This window comes from Bos indicus x Bos taurus, chromosome 15 (assembly GCF_003369695.1).
Source record: "Bos indicus x Bos taurus breed Angus x Brahman F1 hybrid chromosome 15, Bos_hybrid_MaternalHap_v2.0, whole genome shotgun sequence".
NCBI lineage: Eukaryota > Metazoa > Chordata > Mammalia > Artiodactyla > Bovidae > Bos > Bos indicus x Bos taurus.
The window spans coordinates 39,796,127-39,814,895 of record NC_040090.1 but is presented as its reverse complement, the minus strand read 5'-3'; the positions used below and the strand labels follow the sequence as shown (position 1 = coordinate 39,814,895).

The window sequence follows — 18,769 nt, the reverse complement described above, 5'->3', positions numbered from 1 at the left end:
CCATTTCTGCTCCTGTCTCCACTCATCTCCCTCCTGCACACAGGTCTAGGCCCAGCCTCCCTCCAGTTTGCTGACAGTGCCTAGCTTTGAGGGGCATTGGGGGACAGCTGGGTGAGGTGGGGAAGTCTTAACCAGTGGAGGTCTCCAGCACTCAGTGGGCATCATCATGGAGACCAGACTTTAGGAAGAACCCAAGTGTTCTCCATCCTGTTCAGAGAATCCCTTTGGCGCTTCACAACCAACCTCACACTGTGTTGTCCGCAGAAACTGTGGGGAAGGGCTGGTGTCACACAGACCCCTATGGAGGTGGGGCACTGATGGTTGAGGCTGGTGACCCACCAGCCAGGAGGAGGGAGCAAGCTGAGCTGCTGAAATTGCCCACAGCCACGCAGAGTCTTGGGTAAGCATGGGCATGACCACAATTGCGCTACATGGGACAACAGGCATCAAGGCTCACACAGTATCTGAGTGAGGCTATTTCGTTTCCTCATCGTGTTTTATTACCCTTCAGTCTCCACAGTGTCTGTGTGGATAAGGCTTCACAGACTTGGGATTCTCTGACCCAGTGGTTCCAGGTGGAAACCAACGCAGAGACTATAAAAGCTCTGGTGGCTCTGGACGAAGCGGGGGGAGGCCAGGGGCTGGAGTGCCTCACCCTCAGCCTCTCCCTCCCACTCCAAGGATGCCCTAGAGTTAGTTCTGGGTGACTCTGGGGCTTCAAATGTCATGTGAAAACCACTGGTCTGGTCCAACCTTCCCACTTTCAAATAAAGAAGCTGAGGCCCAGAGTGGGTAGTGATTTGTCAAAGGTCATACAGCAAGTTGGCAGCAGAACCAGGACTGGAGCTAGAACTGAGACCCTGAGACTCCTAAGTGCTGTGACCTCCTGCTCTTGTGGAAGGCAGCTGCCCGCCCATGGTTCTGAACTACTCTAGCCTCCTCCAGCCCCCTCTCTGGCTCTCTTGAATGGAGGGACCGGAGTCTGGGCCACCTCTTCCAGAAATAAGGCCAAGTCAGGCACCTGAGCTCCTGGCCCTTCAGGACTGGATTTGTTCTGTTCTGGACCTGTTCTGAGGCTCTTCTCATTGTGTGTTCTCCCAGGGAACCTCTCCAATCCCACCCCAGGCCCCCATCTACCTTCTGGGGCTCCAAATCTATATCCTGCAGGTTCCCCTGAGCTCCAAGTGTCTTGGGGTCCCTCCAGAAGCACCCCAGCTCTCCAGGTTCAAAACTGAATTCATCTCACTCCAGACCTGCTCCTCCTCCTGTGTTTTCTGGCACCATGAATGGCCCTGCCATCTACCCATTCACCCCCAAACACATAGATGCCACCCTAACTCATCTGTCTTTCACCTAGCCCTGTGAGTTCAACCTTCAAGGCCCTCCTATAGGTCCCTCTCCTCTGTCCCCCATGCCTCTTTCTGGGTTTAGGCCTCACGTGACTCCAGCCTCCTTCCAGAATCCAGGACCTCCAGTCCTGCCAGCTCTAAGGGCACCATACTTTTCCAAAGTCAACCTGAGCAAGTCGCCTCTCTGCTAACCAGGATCTTTCAACAGCCCCTCATTCCGAAGGACAGAATCCAAACCCCTTGTGAGGCTATGTGAGCGGCTCCCTCTGCCTCCTGCTTCTCCCCGCCCTCCCCTCCAGGCTGGCCCACCTCCACTTTGCTCCAGCCCCCTCTCCCCTCCTCTGCCCCCATCAAGTCTCATTCCAGATTTCCCAGCATGACTTCATCTTTCTCATCCCTCTGCCTCTGCATGCACCCTCTTCTCTCCCCAGATCAAGACTTCTCCAAGTGTAGCCTGAGGGTCATGCCACACCCAAGCACACTGCAGACTCCTGGGCACCAGATTGCCCAGACCTACTGAAAGAGTCTCTGCCTGTTTAACAGAGAGCCCATGGGTACTGTGCACCCAGTACTGAGAAGCGTCTGTATCAGGCCAGCTGCTCTTGTCCCGGCTTCCCTCCTTCTCCAGCTGGGTGAGGGGTCTCCTTTCTGCCCTATGCTCTCAAGGGGGTGGCTAGCTGGGACTGGGTGTCTCCTCCTCTGGGCTGTAAGTTCCATGTAGGCAGGGACCATGTCCTCCTCTTCCTTGGGAATGCCCAGCACCTGGCAGAGAAGGGGCTTGGGTAGCTATTGCTGAATAAATGGGGCTACCAGGTGAGCCCCAAAGCCCAGGAGCAGGAGGAGGTCACAGCTGAGCTGGTGAGCTGCTCCAGCTTGTCTGGAAATCTGAGAAGCAGCTCCCAGTGTCTCTGAGGTTGCACCTGCACTCTTCCCCTCATCCCGTGTGCCATAAGGGAGACGTGTGTGGAGGGGGTAGGACCTACTGAGAGCTCCAGTGATGCTTAACACCCGGGTCTCCAGAAAATGTCTGCATGCCTACATACATAAGTTTATCATAAATTTTGCTGATATAAAGGATGTACAGCACATAATTTACAAATAAAAATTCCATATAGCCAGTTGATTGTCCCCCAATTAATGCATTCATTGATTTCTTTTTTTTTAATTTTATTTTTAAACTTTACAATATTGTATTAGTTTTGCCAAATATCAAAATGAATCCGCCACAGGTATACCTGTGTTCGCATTCGTTGATTTCTGCTTTCCCCTTTAGCTGGAGCCAACCTATGATTACAGTGGCAGATGGTATAGTTCTGATGCACATGTTGGTTGATGATTTTGTTTAAAAAGTAAGATGAAAGTGAAACAACAAAGACGTGTCAAAACGTCAGCCATTCACCAGTGATTTGAGTGGCTTCTTTGCTGAATTGGTAAACAGCTTTTGAATTCTTAAAAAAAAAAAAATTGTTCAATAGTTAGTGCTGTTGACAATGAAGCAGCCACAGACATTTCAAACTTGAAAATCTGATCTGCATTCATAAAACTGTTTTCCGTCCCTTTCTGAAGTCTAGACCATCAACAAAAGCAAAAATCAAGTCTTAACTTGTAGCATCTGTTGACTTCTGGGGAAGGAATCCTTGCATTGAGACATGATTGAATGTGGAGTGAGGAACAGATGCAAGGCAGTGCCTCACAACAAGACCAGCCGTAAGAGTGGCTGGACTGAAGATGCAGTCCAGCGTTGGAAAAAAACTTACAAAGTGGGGAGTTTTGAGTATTTATCACCTTTTTTTAAAAAACATAATTTAACTTTACATTTATATTATTTAAGTTTCAATAACAGCTATATTCGGAAAAGGCAATGGCACCCCACTCCAGTACTCTTGCCTGGAAAATCCCACGGACAGAGGAGCCTGGTGGGCTGCAGTCCATGGGGTCGCTAAGAGTCGGACACGACTGAGCGACTTCCCTTTCACTTTTCACTTTCATGCATTGGAGAAGGAAATGGCAACCCACTCCAGTGTTCTTGCCTGGAGAATCCCAGGGATGGGGGGGCCTGGTGGGCTGCCGTCTATGGGGTCACACAGAGTCGGACACGACTGAAGGGACTTAGCAACAACAGCTATATTTAGCAGCTGGCTTACAAAACTTTTTCTTTATTGCACAATTGATCCTCATGGAGTGTGGGAGCCAGCTCCAGGACAATAACCCTAAGGGACTGAACATGACCGGCCATAACCCACCAGCACCAGGCCACCAGAGGGGCCAGTCTCCTCTCAACCCTCAAAAGTCTGGGTTGTGAGCTGCTAGGCATAGGGCCATGCTTATTTCCCTACTGAGCTTCAGGTTCCCCAACTTGGAGAAGGAAGACCATGGCCACCAATGCCTGTCCCTTCTTCACGCACTCTCCGCATTCTCACATGCTAGTTCATTTTCGTTACTTCTCCGACACACACTAATGGACACACCATGCATGCATGCAATCTGGATCCACATGTGGCCCTCCCCCTCCCAAGCCACATATACTAACATGCCAGCTCTTCTGGCACAGTCAGGCTCACACGTGTACAGCTGCCTCCCACACGCCACCTCGGACACTCCACAAACATACTTTGCCTCCAGCTCTATTTCACACTATCCATACACCCAACTGTCACACACAATACCCACACACGCATATGTACTTGAAATTCCTTCACGTACTTCATACGCGCATACCCTCCAACAAAGACCTGTCAGCTTCCCACTCAAGGCATTTCACACATCAATGGATACCATACTAGCTCATCACATACCTCCACCGTTCCAGACACACCACACACACTTCCTTCCCCACCGCACACACACACACACACACCATGCACACATGTACACCATCACCTGCCTCATCTCTTTTCATGATCACTTAGCACAGGCACTTACACCGGCCACCCCACACACAGAGCTCATACTTCAGGCATCCTCATATCACCCCCACATTTCAAGGCAGGAGACTCCCCCCAACCCCTGCCAGAACTCTAAGCCCACCTCCTGGGTCAATCATGAGGGTGACCCTGACATCAAGGGGTGGGAAAGCTGGAGGGAGCCTCCCTGGGATCACAGCTCCATTCCTGGAGGTCAGGCCTCCTTGGGGCACAGGGACGAGGTGGGACAGGGAAGGGATGGACAAGCGCTGCTCGCTCAACACTTCTGGGTCCTTTAGACCCAGCCTCGGGCACCACGGGTGGCTGTAGCAGCCCACCTCCTTCCTCTCTCCCCAGCACCTCACCTCCCAAATGAAGACACCCCACCTGCTTCCAGAAACTCATCCCGTGCCTGCCTGGGGAAAGCCTCCCTGGGGCCTGTGGCCCTTGCTCAGGGGCAGTTAGTTCTGGGCTCAGGCTCTCCTGGGCTGGCGGGGAGGGATCAGAAGGCAGGAGGCTCAGGACCCAGGTGGGCAGGAGCAGGCGGCAAGGCGAGCAGGGAAGGACTCCCAGCTACAAACTCCACAGATGCTCACAGGACTCACGGGCCTCCCCTTCCTGAGTCTTGCCAGACTGAGGCTGTGAAAGAATCACATGCTGGCCTTGGCTGTCCCAACCCTGAGCTCCATCTGAAGGTCAGGCCCTGTCCACTTCTCCTGACCATACCCTGTGAACTCCAGCACTGTCCTTGCCACCTGGCCCATTATCAATGGAGATGAGTCTTGGGGTGAGAGGTCAGTCTCTTCTGTCGTCATCCCAGGGTCTGTGTGGCCTGGGTGGGGGCCTCCCTTTGGGCCTTGAGGGAGGAAGAACCAGTGTCCAGCAGATGCCAGCTGGACTCCAGGTCCTATGATGGGTAGATGCTAGCACTTCTGCCTAGAGTGCTTCCAGCTCACTCTAAGAGCAGCTTTGGACACCCCTTCTTACAGCACCACCCAGTGTCAACCTAGAGTACGGCACCAGACCTTAGTAGACAATGATGAAGTGGGTACGTCTCTCTTTAAAAAGTGTTTCCCTCCCTTTCTCTCTCCCCACCCCTCTCTCTCATACATACATACACACACACACACACACGCACACACACACACACACACGCAGACACACACCCTAGACTGGTCCCATCCTAATGCAGTCTGTTCTCTCTAGACTCTACATCCTGGTCGTCCCAGAAGATGAAGCCTCTAGGTTTCCATGGCAACAGTAGTTGGCTCCCTGATTACTGAGTTACAATGAGCCCTTCTCTCCATCTAACTTAGGAGGTTTCTAGGGGACACAGACTGGGAATCTACTCCTGGGCTCCAGATTCACCTTATGACCAGAGGCAAGACCCTACCCCTCAGGCCTCAGGGTCCCCTGGGCTCAGTGAGGATGAGGCTACACCCTGATCCTTCAGTTCTGACACACCTACTCCAGTTCTGACACACTGACTTACATAATTATCTTACATATCAGAAACATCTAGTTATAAATATAAAACAAGATATTCTAGCCTATTCACATATCCATGAAAACTTCATAAGAAATGTCTCACATATACATGAAAACATACTAAAATTCTAAAAAAACACAAGAAATCTTACCTATACAAACACTCCTGATTTAAGGAGATGAATCCTCTGTTCCTGTCTGGTATTATAATTTTGGTATTCATGTCTACAAATGAATATATAGGTTTGATGCCATTCTAATCACAAATGCAGTCGAATTTTTTTAATTGAACAAATATATCCCAAAAGTCAACTGGAAAAAATAAGCCAATATCCCCAAGATATCCAAGAAAAATTTATAAAAGAACAATAATAAGAAGGGACTTGTCATACCAGTTCTCAAACTGTATTAAAACTCTGAAATAACCAAAATAATGGTACTGGCTAGAGAATGACCAAACAGACTGATGCAGTGTGGAAAGAGACCCACGTCCATAGAGGAAATTGGTTTATGATAAAGATGGCCTTTCAAAAGACTGAATAAATGTTGTACTATTTGCCAAATGGTTTAGAGATCAATTTGCTATCTGGGGGAAAATAGTGTATCCCTACTTCATATCAGACATAAAAAAAAATAACAGATGGACTAAGGTTTATGTAAAAAGGAAAACATTTCTACAAGGAAAAAATATTAGACAATAGTGTTCTAATCATGTGTAGAGAGTAGAGGAGCTGCTCTAAGCAAGTTCCTAAATCCAGAAGCCAAACAGATTTTACAAGGTTTGAAACAGCAGTCTTCTCATATGGCAAGAGACACTGTGACTGAAGCGAGTGCAAAGCTGGTGGACATCCAAGGGGGTGGCGGGTCATCTACTGTCATATATTTCTGAATGATGCTCTTTCCATAAGAAATGTCTCACACTGATGTATCAGAGACCGTTAAAGACATTCACTCTGAGCCATTAATTTCGCTTCTCTGAAGCTATTCTAAGAAAGTAATCTAAGTGAGCATGGAAATTTACAATAAGGACGTTCATCATTGAGAATTTAGAAACTATTGAAATAACCAAAACAGGAGAGTGATTAAATAAGTTTCAGTAAGTCTATTAAAAAAGCTATTCTAGAGACACTAAAAGTTTTAAGTGTTAAATGATATGGGAAGACATGCTACAAGAAAACTTTAGATGTTAGTCTACACAACTTTGTGAAAAGGATATCTGCACACACGAACATATATAATTGTCTTGTGGATAAATTCAATCTGTATATTTTTTCAGATAATGCCCAGGAAGATTTTTCCCCCTAAAGCATCTAAAGAAAACTTAAATCCATTTTTCAATTAACAAACAATTTCTGCATAGCAACACAAAACAACCTTATTTCTAGAATTTGCTCTGCTGTGTCCACAGTTTGACTTCTACTTCACTCTGCAAAGCTTCTACTGTTCCCAGGGGAATGACAGTAACTTGTTCTGGGCATTGGCTACGCAAGGCTTCCCTCTCTCAGCCTGAATTTAAGTTTCTCCTTTGTCACAATAGCTTTTCTTTGAAGAATATTAGTGCAAAGTTTATAAAATTGCATCCCCCACTCCCAAAGATACAAATGCTGCCAGTAAAGCAAGTGAAAATTAAGTGGTTGAGAGAAGCACAGGAAGAAAGAGCTAAGAGATGTAACAACAGCAAAGCATATATTTCCTTTAAGGTCTGAAAGTCAGACAGTGTTTATTTTTAATTGACAGACTTCACTGAAGGGGAAAACAACATAGTACTTTACTCTGGTTTTTATTTAACTTTATCAGATTTTTCTTTTGTTTTATGGTTTGGGGTGTCTATCTTTTTCTGTTTTTCTTTTTAAATGAACTAAGGGTTGCCAGAGGTGAACACAGAGTAAAAGATTAAAAAGAAATACATGAAGGGTGGGGATTCCCTGATGGTCCAGTGGTTAGGACACAGTGCTTTCATTGCTATGGGCCCAGATTCAACCCCTGGTCAGGGAATTAAGATCCCATAAGCTGCATATTGCAGCCCCCAAAACCAAAAACCATGAAGGAAAAGATGCTCAACTTCAGTATTTACCAAGGAAATGCAAAGGAAAACCCCAATGTCACACACTATGCACTCACCGGGATGGCTAAAATAAAAGACAGATTTGGTGAGGATGTGGCACAAGCAGAACTCATATACTGCTGGCAAAGGTGCATTTGTAGCGCCATTTTGGAAAACTTGGGCAGTATCTGCTAGAGCTGAATGTAAAACTCAGCAATTCCACGCCTAGGTACATACTTCACAGACGTGCAAACACATGTGCGGCAAGAGAAAGGTACAAGAAGTTCATAACAGCCCTAGTCACAGTTGCCAAACGCTTTCAACTCCCTAAATGCCATCAACATTAAAATGGACATATAAACCGTGCTACAGTCACACAAATACTATACAGAAGCAATAAATGAACTACTAGAGAAGGCGATGGCACCCCACTCCAGTACTCTTGCCTGGAAAATCCCACGGACGGAGGAGCCTGGTGGGCTACAGTCCATGGGGTCACGAAGAGTCGGACACAACTGAGCGATTTCCCTTTCACTTTTCACTTTCATGCACTGGAGAAGGAAATGGCAACCCACTCCAGTGTTCTTGCCTGGAGAATCCCAGGGACGGGGGAGCCTGGTGGGCTGCCATCTATAGGGTCGAAGAGTCGGACACGACTGAAGTGACTTAGCAACAAAATACATTCTTAACACAGAAGAAGCTCACAAATATAACATCAGCAAAATAAGCCAGACTCAAAGAGGAGATAAGAAATTATCCATTTATTTAAATATCAATCATAGGCAAAATTATACAATTAATGGGGTTCTCACGGCAAGAATACAGATGCTGGGAAAAATTGAAGGCAGAAGGAGAAGAGAGCAACAGAGGATGAGATTATTGGATTGCATTACTGATCCAATGGACATGAGTTTGAGCAAACTGCGGATGAGGGACAAGGAGGCCTGGTGTGCTACAGTCCATGGGGTCGCAAGGAGTCAGACACAACTTGATGACTGAACAACAATAGGCAAAATTAACTAGTAATGTTAGAACTCGGTTTAACTGCTTTGAGCTTCCCTGGTGGTTCAACTGGTAAAGAACCCACCTGCAATGCAGGAGACCTAGGTTCGATCCCTGGGTTGGGAAGATCCCCTGGAGAAGGGAAAGGCTACCCACTCTAGTATTCTGGCCTGGAGAATTCCATGAACTGTATAGTCCATGGGATCGCAGAGTCAGACACGACTGAGTGACTTTCACTGTTAATTACTTTGGAGGGAGAAGTTACCAGAAAGGAGTTCAAAGGGAGTTTCTTGAGTGCTCTTGATGTTTTGTTCCTTGGTCTGGGTTTTGTTAACATAACTGTGTTCAGCTGTGAAAATTCATTATAAGCTGTGTCCCTAATAGTTGTGCATTTTTATGTGTACGAATATACACTTTAAAAAAAAGTTTAAAAAGAGAAATAAATCAAAATGTTAACAGGACTTGCCTCTAGGTGTTAGGATTATAGGTAATCTTATGTTTCTTCTTTATATTGTTTTATGTATTCCAAATTTACTACAAGGTTTTCTAATATTATTTTCCAATATATGTTCACACCACATGAGGCCACTATTTCTAAAAGGTAGTGTAAAGTTGGTCTGGGAAAGAACCCCCACTTCTTTTCCTAAGGAGTATCTATTTCCTCTTTCCTGAGCCTGGGCTAGTGGTTCCCAAATCAGTCTAGACATCAAAGTCACCTGGGGAGCTGTTTAAAAATTCAGATTCCTGTACCTCCTCCCTGAGGTTCTGATTTAGTTGGTCTAGGATGGGTTCCAATATGGCACCCCTCAGGTTCTAAGGGACTAGGACGACCCACCACAGTGTCTGAACTGACGAAGTGTCATCTCTCCCTACTGGACAGGGGCTGGGATGAACTGCCTGGGGCACAGGTATTCCCCTTGGATAGTGCTGTGAAGTGGGGACCAAGCCCTGGGATTTGGGAGTTTCCTGGAACAGCGAGAGCTTGGCAAGCCCAAGACAGCCCCTGCTTCAGCCAGGCTGGAGAGGGGAGTACAGCAAAGGCCTTAAGAGCACAGATACGGCGTCAAATAGCCAGGGGCTCAAATCTGGCTTTGTGATAAGCTCTGTGACCTTGGGCTTGACCTTTCTGAGCCTTAGATATACCACAGGGATTCTAACACCAATTTCACTGAATTGTGAATATTAAATAAAGCAATTTATATAAAACACTTAACACAAACCCTGTCAGGCAGTAAGATCATGATGTTAATAGTGATGATATATACTATATGTGAGCATTACTTAACACTTAATACTTACAGAATTATTACATTTAATTGAATATTTAATGTTATACATATATAATATAGAGCGACATTATTTAACATTGTGTATGGATACTCAAAATTATGGGAAGTCTGAGGTTCTGATGATTGTTTTAGGAACTACACCTTTCCCTATTGTGGTCCCCTTTTGTAGACACTATATATCAAAATATTCATTCATTCATTCAGTGATTAAGGGCACACCCCTTTGAAAGCTTGCCTCACTACTTATATGACAATGTGACCTAGACCAATTTACTTAACCACTGTGTCCCAGTGTCTTCACCTCTTATTGTGAATGACAACAGTACCTACCTCATAGGGTAGTTGCAACTTTTTATGAGTTAATATATGTAAATGGCTTAGCACTGTGTAAGTTCTCAGGAAATTTTGGTTATTATTGTCCAGTCAACGTTTATTGAGTGCTTACTGTGTACATGCACTATAGGCTGAGGACAGACAGTGAAAAAAAAACAGACATAGCTCCTGCCTTCATGGAGCTTGTAATCGAACAGCAGTAAAGTATATAAACCATTTTTTAAATGGATGAGAGAATGGGACGTTCTTAGCAGAGCTACACAGCATGGTAGTAAGACCTCAAGCAGAACATGAAAAAGACTATACCAAGATACTTCATAATCAAACTATTGAAAGCCAAGGATAAAGAGAAAATCCTATAAGCAGCCAGAAAAATGGATGTGGGGGAGGGGGGGGGGGCAGATACTGCAAACAGGAACAAAGAAAAAAACGGCAGAGGATTTCCTCAATCTGACAAGGAGCATCTTATGAAAACCAAAACTAACATCATACATAAAAGTAAAAGGCTGAATGCATTCCCAATAGGATCAAAACAAATCTATTCAACACTGTACTGGAGGTTCTAGCCAAGATGAATAGGCAAGAAAATGAAATAAAGGCTCCAGATTAGAAAGGAAGAAGTAAAATTATCTCTATTGATAGATGACATGACTTTATATAAAGAAAATCTAAGGGATCTACTAAAAACCATTAGAACTAATAAACAAGTTCAGCAAATTTGCAGGATATAAGACCAATATACAAAATTTGTAACACTTCTATACACTTACAGTGAACAATCCAAAAAATGAAATTAAGAATTACTCAATTTACAAAAGCATCAAAAATAGTTAAGAATGAATTTTTTAAAAACAAGTATAGATTGTTCATTGAAAACCACAAACTTCTTTCAAAGAGATTAAAGAAGACCTAAATAAATTAAAGATATCCTGTGTTTATGGATCAGAAGATTCAGTGTTGTTAAGATAGCAATACTCCTCAAATTGACCTACAAATTCAACACAATCCCCAATCAAAATACCAGCTGGTTTCTTTTCAGAAATTAACAAGTTGGTCCTAAAGTTCATACAGAAATTCAAGGGACCCAGCACAGAGCCAAAACAATTTTGAAAAAAGACAAATTTGGAGAGCTCATACTTCCTAATTTCAAAACTTACTATGAAACCACAGTAATCGAGACTGTATAAGGTCAGACTCATAAATCAACACAGTAGAACTGAGAGTCCAGAAATAAACTCACATTTACAGTCAGTTGATTTTTGGCAAGGATGCCAAGACTGCTCAATAGCAGAAAAATTAGTGTTTTTCAGCACATGATACTGGGAAAAACTAAATATCCAAAATGAGAAAAACCTGGGACCCCTCTACCGCACACTATATACAAAAACTAACTCAAAATTAATGAAAGACCTTAGTGTAAGAGCTAAAACTATAAAATTCTCAGAGGAAAACATAAATCTTTGTGACCTTATATTAAGCAATTAGATACGACGCCAAAAGCACAAGCAACAACAACAAAACAACAGATAAATTAGACTTCATCAAAATTCAAAACTTTTGTGTTGTAAAGGCACCATTAATAAAGTGAAAAGCAACCCGAAGAATGACATAAAATATTTGCAAATCATTATCTGATTAAGGATTTTCATCTAAAATGCAAAAAGGTTTACAACTCAGTAACAAGACAAATAGTCCATTTAGAAATGAGCAAAGGATTTTAATAGGCATTTTTCCAAGGAAGACACACAAATGGCCTATGGGCACATTATCACTCATTATTAGTCATTAGGGAGAGATAAGTCAAAACCACAATGAGATACCACTTTAGACTCACTAGGATGATTATTTAGTCAATACCACAGCTAAAACATGTATTGGCAAGAAAGTGGAGAAACTATATCTCTTATACATACACCGCTGGTGGGAATGTGAATTGGTCCAGCCACTTTGGAAAATAGCCTGGCAGTTGCTCAAAAGGTGGAACATATAGTCTTCCAGAAGTTCTACTTCTAGGCATGCACCCAAGAGAAATGAAGCATGTCTGCAAATATTCACAGCAGCATCATTCATAATAGCTAAAAAGTGGAAAAATGTGAATGTCCATCAACCAATGAATGGATAAACAAATGTAGTAAATCCAGATAACAGAATAGCATTTGGCAATGAAAAGAAATGCAGTATTGAGACATGATACGACACGGATGAACCTTGAACACACTGTGATATGTTTGAAAGAAGCCAGTCACAAAAGGCCACTTATGATTCCATTTATATGAAATATCCCCAATAGGCAAATCTACAAAGACAGAAGGTAAATCAGCAGTTGTGCAAGGCTAGGGGAAAGGCTAGTTGTGTGTGGCTAGAGGGAAGAGGAACGACTACTAACGGGCATGAGTTTTCTGGGGAGATGGGGTAAACGGAAATGTTCTAAAATTGATTGTAGTGTTGGTTGCACAACTTAAAACACATTGAATTGTACACTATAAACAGGTGAATTATACGGTATGTAAGTTATATCCCCCAGAAGTTGTTTTTTAAAGATAATTCACTGTTTAAAGCAAATATAATAAACTGATAGTTGGGTTTATAAGTAAAAGCAAAATGCATGACAACAGCAGCCCAAAAGACAAGAAAGGGGACCTAAAGTATACTGTAGCAAGTTTCTTATGATATTCATGAAGTACTGTAACATTTTAAGGTAGACTATGACAAAAGAAGGCAATGGCACCCCACTCCAGTACCCTTGCCTAGAAAACCCCATGGACGGAGGAGCCTGGTAGGCTACAGTCCATGGGGTCACAAAGAGTCGGACACGACTGAGCGACTTCACTTCACTTATGACAAGTATAAGGTGTATATTGTAAACTCTAGAGAAAGCTTTCTCCTTTGAAGGAAAGCTACGACAAACCTAGACAGGATATTAAAAAGCGAGATATCACTTTGCCGACAAAGGTCAGTTTAATCAAAGTTAAGCTTTTTCCAGTAGCCACTTAGGGATGTGAGAGTTGGACCATAAAGGAAGGCTGAGCACTGAAGAACTGATGCTTTCAAATTGTGGTGCTGGAGAAGACTCCTGAGAGTCTCTTGGATAGCAAGAGATCAAACCAGTCAATCCTAAAGGAGATCCACCCTGAATACTCATTGGAATTCATTGGTGCTGAAGTTGAAACTCCAATACTTTGGCCACCTGACGCAAAGAGCCAACTCACTGGAAAAGCCCCTGATGCTGGGAAAGACTGAAGTCAGGAGGAGAAGGGGGAGACAGAGGATGAGATGGTTGGATAGCATCACTGACTCAATGAACACAAGTGTGAGAAACTCCGGGAGACAGAGGACAGGGAGGTCTGGCGTGCTGCAGTCCATGGGGTTGCAAAGAGTCAGACACGACTGAGTGACTGGACAACAACAGAGCAACCACTAAGAAAAACGAACAAAAATGTGTTACAACTAATAAGCTAAGAATAGAGATAAAATTGAATCATGAGAGACATCCAATCTCAAAGAAAGTAGGAGAAGAAAAAAGAACAAGTGTGACAAATAGAACACTGAGAGCAAGACGGTGGATTTAAATTCAACCATATTATGGTAACAGTGAATGTAAATGTTCTAAATATTCCAATTAAAAAGTCAGATTTATCAGACTGGACAAAAATGACACAATGATGTAATTCCTAAAAAAAAAACCCGCTTTAAAGTCAGAGGGTTAAAAGTAAAAGGATGGAAAATGATACACCATGCAAACACTAGTCAACAGAAAGCTGGGGTGACTAGATTAGCATCAGACCAATGGAACTTCAGAACAAGTACTGCCATCGATAAAGAAGGACATTTCTTACTGATGAAGGGGTTAAGTTCTTGAGAGGACATAGCAATCTTAAATGTTTATGTACCTATAAAGAAAGCTTCAATACACATGAAGCAAAAACTTATAGAACGAAAAAGTAAAATTAAGGAGAAAGGTGTGAAGAGCAGCTCTAGTCATCAGTGAGAGATGAGGCTGAAGCCAGGGTAATCCATGAGACCACCAGGAACAAGTTTATGGGAGAAAAGAGACCAGGACAGACTCCTGGACCACATCAGCATTTCCAGGATGAACAGAAGGAAATCTCATGAAGAAAACTGAGAAATATTTATCAGGATGGCAGGCAGAAAAGGAGTGTGTGTGGTCATGGCATGCAAGGAAGAGAGCTTCTAAAGGCAGAGCACGTTCCGTTCTATCAAATGCAGCTGAGAGGTCAACTAGGCATGGAAAGGCTTCAGGGGGATTTATAGCAAGACCCACTGGAGACACAGGATGAGAAGCTCCGGTGGTGAAATGGGGGCAGAAGCCAGGTTGTAGCAGATTAATCAGCAGCAGGTGGGGAAGTGGAGATAATAAACACTGACTTTGATTTTAATAGGCTTGGCTGAGAGGGCAGGAGAGAGAAGAGGCTATAAAGTCAAAGTACTTGTTTCATTTCTTAACTGAGTTACAAATGAAGGAGCCAGGAGAGGAGTGGGGCCAATGAAGATGCAGAGGAGAGAAGGAATAAGCAACAGAGCGGGGAACTTGGATGGAGAGGCAAGGTGGAGGGTCCCCAGATCTCTTGTGGAGAGGCTAACTGGAAGAGGAACACCCATCTCTCAGTGTGATGGGGGCCAGAGGCGTGGATAGGAATGGATGCAGGAATGCTGCCCAGAGCGGGGTTAAACAAATTTCTTCCTGGGGGTGGGGTGGGAGGCAGGCAGAATGGATCCAGGTATATGTATGGCTGAGTCCCTTTGTGTTCACCTGAAATTATCACAACATTGTTAATCAGCTATATGCCAATATGAAATAAAAAGTTTAAAAAAAAGAAAAGAAATGTCTTCCTGGCAGATTTTCTTTATAAAGAGAGAGCCCGTGTGGCCTGCTAGGAATGAGGGGGGAAACTGTGGTATAGAGGGATTATGTGAGAGCTTAGAAACAGCTGAGGGGGCATTGCAGTGGCCGAGGCCGGAGGACTGCTGGGAGCTCAGGTGAGGCTATGGACCGTGAGTTTGGACTAGTGTTCATTCATGAAGGGATTCCCACCCGCCCCCCTTCCTTGTAAGTCAGGACTAAAGAAGGCAGTCAGTTACCATGTTCTAGGGGCGGTGTGGGAGACTAAGGGCCAGGTGGTGACTGGTAAACAGCTGAAGCAAGGTCATAGCATCCAGACTGGATAGGAACAAGGGTTGATTCAGGGTCAGGAAAAACACTAGGAGGCAGGAGCCTGAAGGTCTCTGTGAACTGATAGTGCAGCCAAGGGAGACAATGCCCAGGAGGTACAGAGAGACTGAGACTTTGGAGCTGGAACAGTTTCACGTGATGATAAGATCCCAGTAATGGGTGCCTAAAGTAAAGGTGACAGTCAGTGAGTTGAGGAAAACAAAAAACTCCGAGGCTAGGGTATGCAGGAATGTCCTCGGGGACTTGGAAGCTCCCAGGATGACTGGGAGAACCTGCAATAAAAACGCTGTGACAAGATTCCTTTATTCTGGCTATGTCCTTCCACGGCTAGACCATCAAGCTTTATCATCAATTATCAGCCTTACTACTGAGGCTGCCTGGCTCCCTCGTCCATCTACTCGCCACCCCGCGAGCCCATACAGGACTGGCTACTGGGAGCAAAATGTCATGCTTGTTGGCACCATCTTGAATAACACAGCTTTAAAGGGATACTGGCAGAGCCTTTCAACACAGAAGAGCCAGAGTAGCGGCGGTGGGAGGAGGTCCTGGGTAAAGTAGCAAGGCACCCAACCCCAGAAAGAGTCATACCTGGTATGGCCAGGAGTCCCTGCCAGCCAGGCATCACTGTGGACATATAGCCCACAGTAAGCTCAGGGCCTCCATGCACAGGAGGAAAGGTCATAACCAAAGGACCACTCACTCCTAACAGGCCCCTTGACTCCTACACAGTGAAGTGGCTCCCAGGCCTGCACTGCAGAGAAAGAGCCATGAGCAGGGCGCCTGGGTTCAAATCCTGACTCTGCTGTCAACTTGCAGTGTGACCCTACCCTGAGGCCTTTGTTTTGCTGTTAATCAAAGGGTGATCTCAGAGGTTCTTGTGTCCTTGACAGTGTATGGGTGGTGGGTGCCAGAGGGGGCCTCATCAGCTCACATCACTCAAATTGCATCAGCTGCAGAAGACAAATGAGCTGAAGTCCTCGAGCCTCATTTGCGTCATACAGCAGAGTCTGCCCCCTGGGGTTCAATCCTTACACCCCTCCTCCTCCCCAGAAGCCTCTGAAGTAGGCTCAAGGGATACACCACGTCTCCTCCCCTGCCTCCCATCTTTCTCTTCAGGAGATTTTCTTTAGGCTAAAAAGCCAACCTGGTTTTAGGCCATGTGCAGAGAAGAACAGAGGGCCATAGACACATGGTTCTCCACAGAGCTCCTCTTTGAGGACAGCTCACCAGAGACCTCATCAGAAACCCAGGACCAACATGCCAGAGGGCACAAACCAGAGCCCCAAATGCCCCCCTATGTCTCTGGCCTGGTCCCTGGAAGACCTGATGCGTTCTGCAGGTTCTGGGAACCCTCGGCAGCCACATCGCACCTGGGAAGAGGATCCCACATCTGGTCTCACCTATGAGGCAAGCTCCCTCCTTCATAGGCAGCTCTTCCTGCCTGTCCTCTGGGCCAGGAAATATATCCCAGGGACCCTGCCATCAGTAAGGCACAGAGGAGGCTCTGGTCAAGAGTCCTAGAAAAGACCCATCTCTGGACTATGAAGACAGGCCTTGGGGATGGCAGCCTAGGGCAGGGAGAGTGTGGGTCTGGGAACGCCTGGCCAAGTGACCCAGGACAGGCTGGGGAGTGGAGCCCAGAACTCTAGGCCCTCTCAGCAGCATCACCAGGCTGAAGTTTGGCAAAAGGACCACAGGAAGGGCCAGGAGGACCAAACCAAGCCCACAACAGCCACAGAGAGGGCACACTTCACTTCGGGGTCACACCTCCCTCCGGACTTCATTTCCCACGCACGTAGCCCAGCACGTATGGGGTCCATGGCCGCAGAGGTGCCCTCCCCTGCCCACACCCTCCCCGCACAGGCTTCTGTGGGGGCCTTTCCCCAGCCAGTGCTCCCTCCTCCCCTGCCAGCTCACCGAGCGATCTCCCTTCCTTCCTTCCAGTACTTCCTCCTGGTTGTTCTCCTGAGGACAAAAAGCAGGGGTGACTCCACGGCCTTGTACCTCACCTTGTCATTCCTGCCCCTGGCCTGGCCAGACCGTGTGCTCATCAAGGCCTCCTCCAGGGCGTCAGTCCCAGCTGCTTCCGGTGGGAGTTAAGTGGGATCAGCTGGAGGGACTTCCGGCAGGTGCTGGCTCTGTGGGGCCCGGGACAGCAGGCAGGCAGCTCACAAGGAGGGCGATAATGACCAAAGCCAGGGGAATGGAGCACAGGGGCTGGGTGGAGGCAGAGGGCAGGAGCGTGGAGCAGCCAGGAGCAGGGGCCTCACTCCCGTGGTGGAGGATTCCCCTGAGATTTGGGTGAGCAGAGGCGCAAAGGTCCCCATTGACCTGTCCAGAGCCTGAGATTTTGGGAGGGAAGAGCCATGGGACCCCGTGTGGTGGGGGAAGGGAGGGCCTTGGGACTGCAAAGGGAGGAAGTCATGGCGGGTGCCGTGGACACAGGGTTGGGGTCCATGGGCTAAAGGAGAGGGTGTTGAGAGCTTACCGATCTCTTCGGTGGCCCCGTTTCAGGGGCCCAGGTTTCCTGTGTTGCTTTGAATGCTGAGATCCCATGGGCCGGGGAGTGCCTCCTGGGAACAAAATCCCTGTCTTGGCAAAAGGGTGCAAACCCAAAGAGAAAGCAAAGAGGTCCTTGTCCCCATGGCTGCCAGAGGGTGGGGTGAGTTTGAGGTCTGGTCCTGTCCAGGCTGCACAGAAAGCCCGTTGCAATGCTTTGTCTCACCAGCTCAGTACTAAAGCTAGTCACCTGGGTGTCTTTCTCCTCACCGTGGCAACAGTCAGGCTAACAGCTGCCATCACTGATTCATTAGGATATGGAAACCCTCTCTGCTGGTCACAGTCTCCCTCCCAAACCCTTCAGAGCAGACTGAATCCTCAAGTTCTCCGTAGCTGTGCCACTGAGGGACACGCAAGTGTTTGTTTCCATGACAACACAGAGACCATGTATCCCTACATTTGTGGTTACTATGGCAACCCTGGCAGATCCAGGTACATTAAGGACGAAGACCTCATCTGGGGGAACCACAGTCAGACACATGCACTGATGTCCTCTCTGTGGTCAGCCCTGGCCTAGGGGTCAGTGGCAGGCCCTGTGCTGGGGGACACACACAGTGTGCCTTTGAGGAACTGATGGGGGATCTAGGTTTCCTAATCTGTGTCCTCAGCCT

The 18,769-nt window shown here is 46.1% G+C and overlaps 1 protein-coding gene across 1 annotated transcript in view; it reads right to left on the bottom strand.

Moving 5' to 3' along the window:
• Window positions 1-18,259, bottom strand: part of TUB (tubby bipartite transcription factor) — a 66,854-nt gene extending 48,595 nt beyond the window's left edge. The window contains 3 exon segments of the mRNA XM_027563197.1: window positions 17,517-17,564; window positions 18,088-18,200; window positions 18,203-18,259. Of these exon segments, the coding sequence (XP_027418998.1) occupies window positions 17,517-17,564; window positions 18,088-18,200; window positions 18,203-18,244 (203 nt within the window). The 5' untranslated portion in view covers window positions 18,245-18,259.
• Window positions 18,260-18,769: the final 510 nt, after the last annotated feature.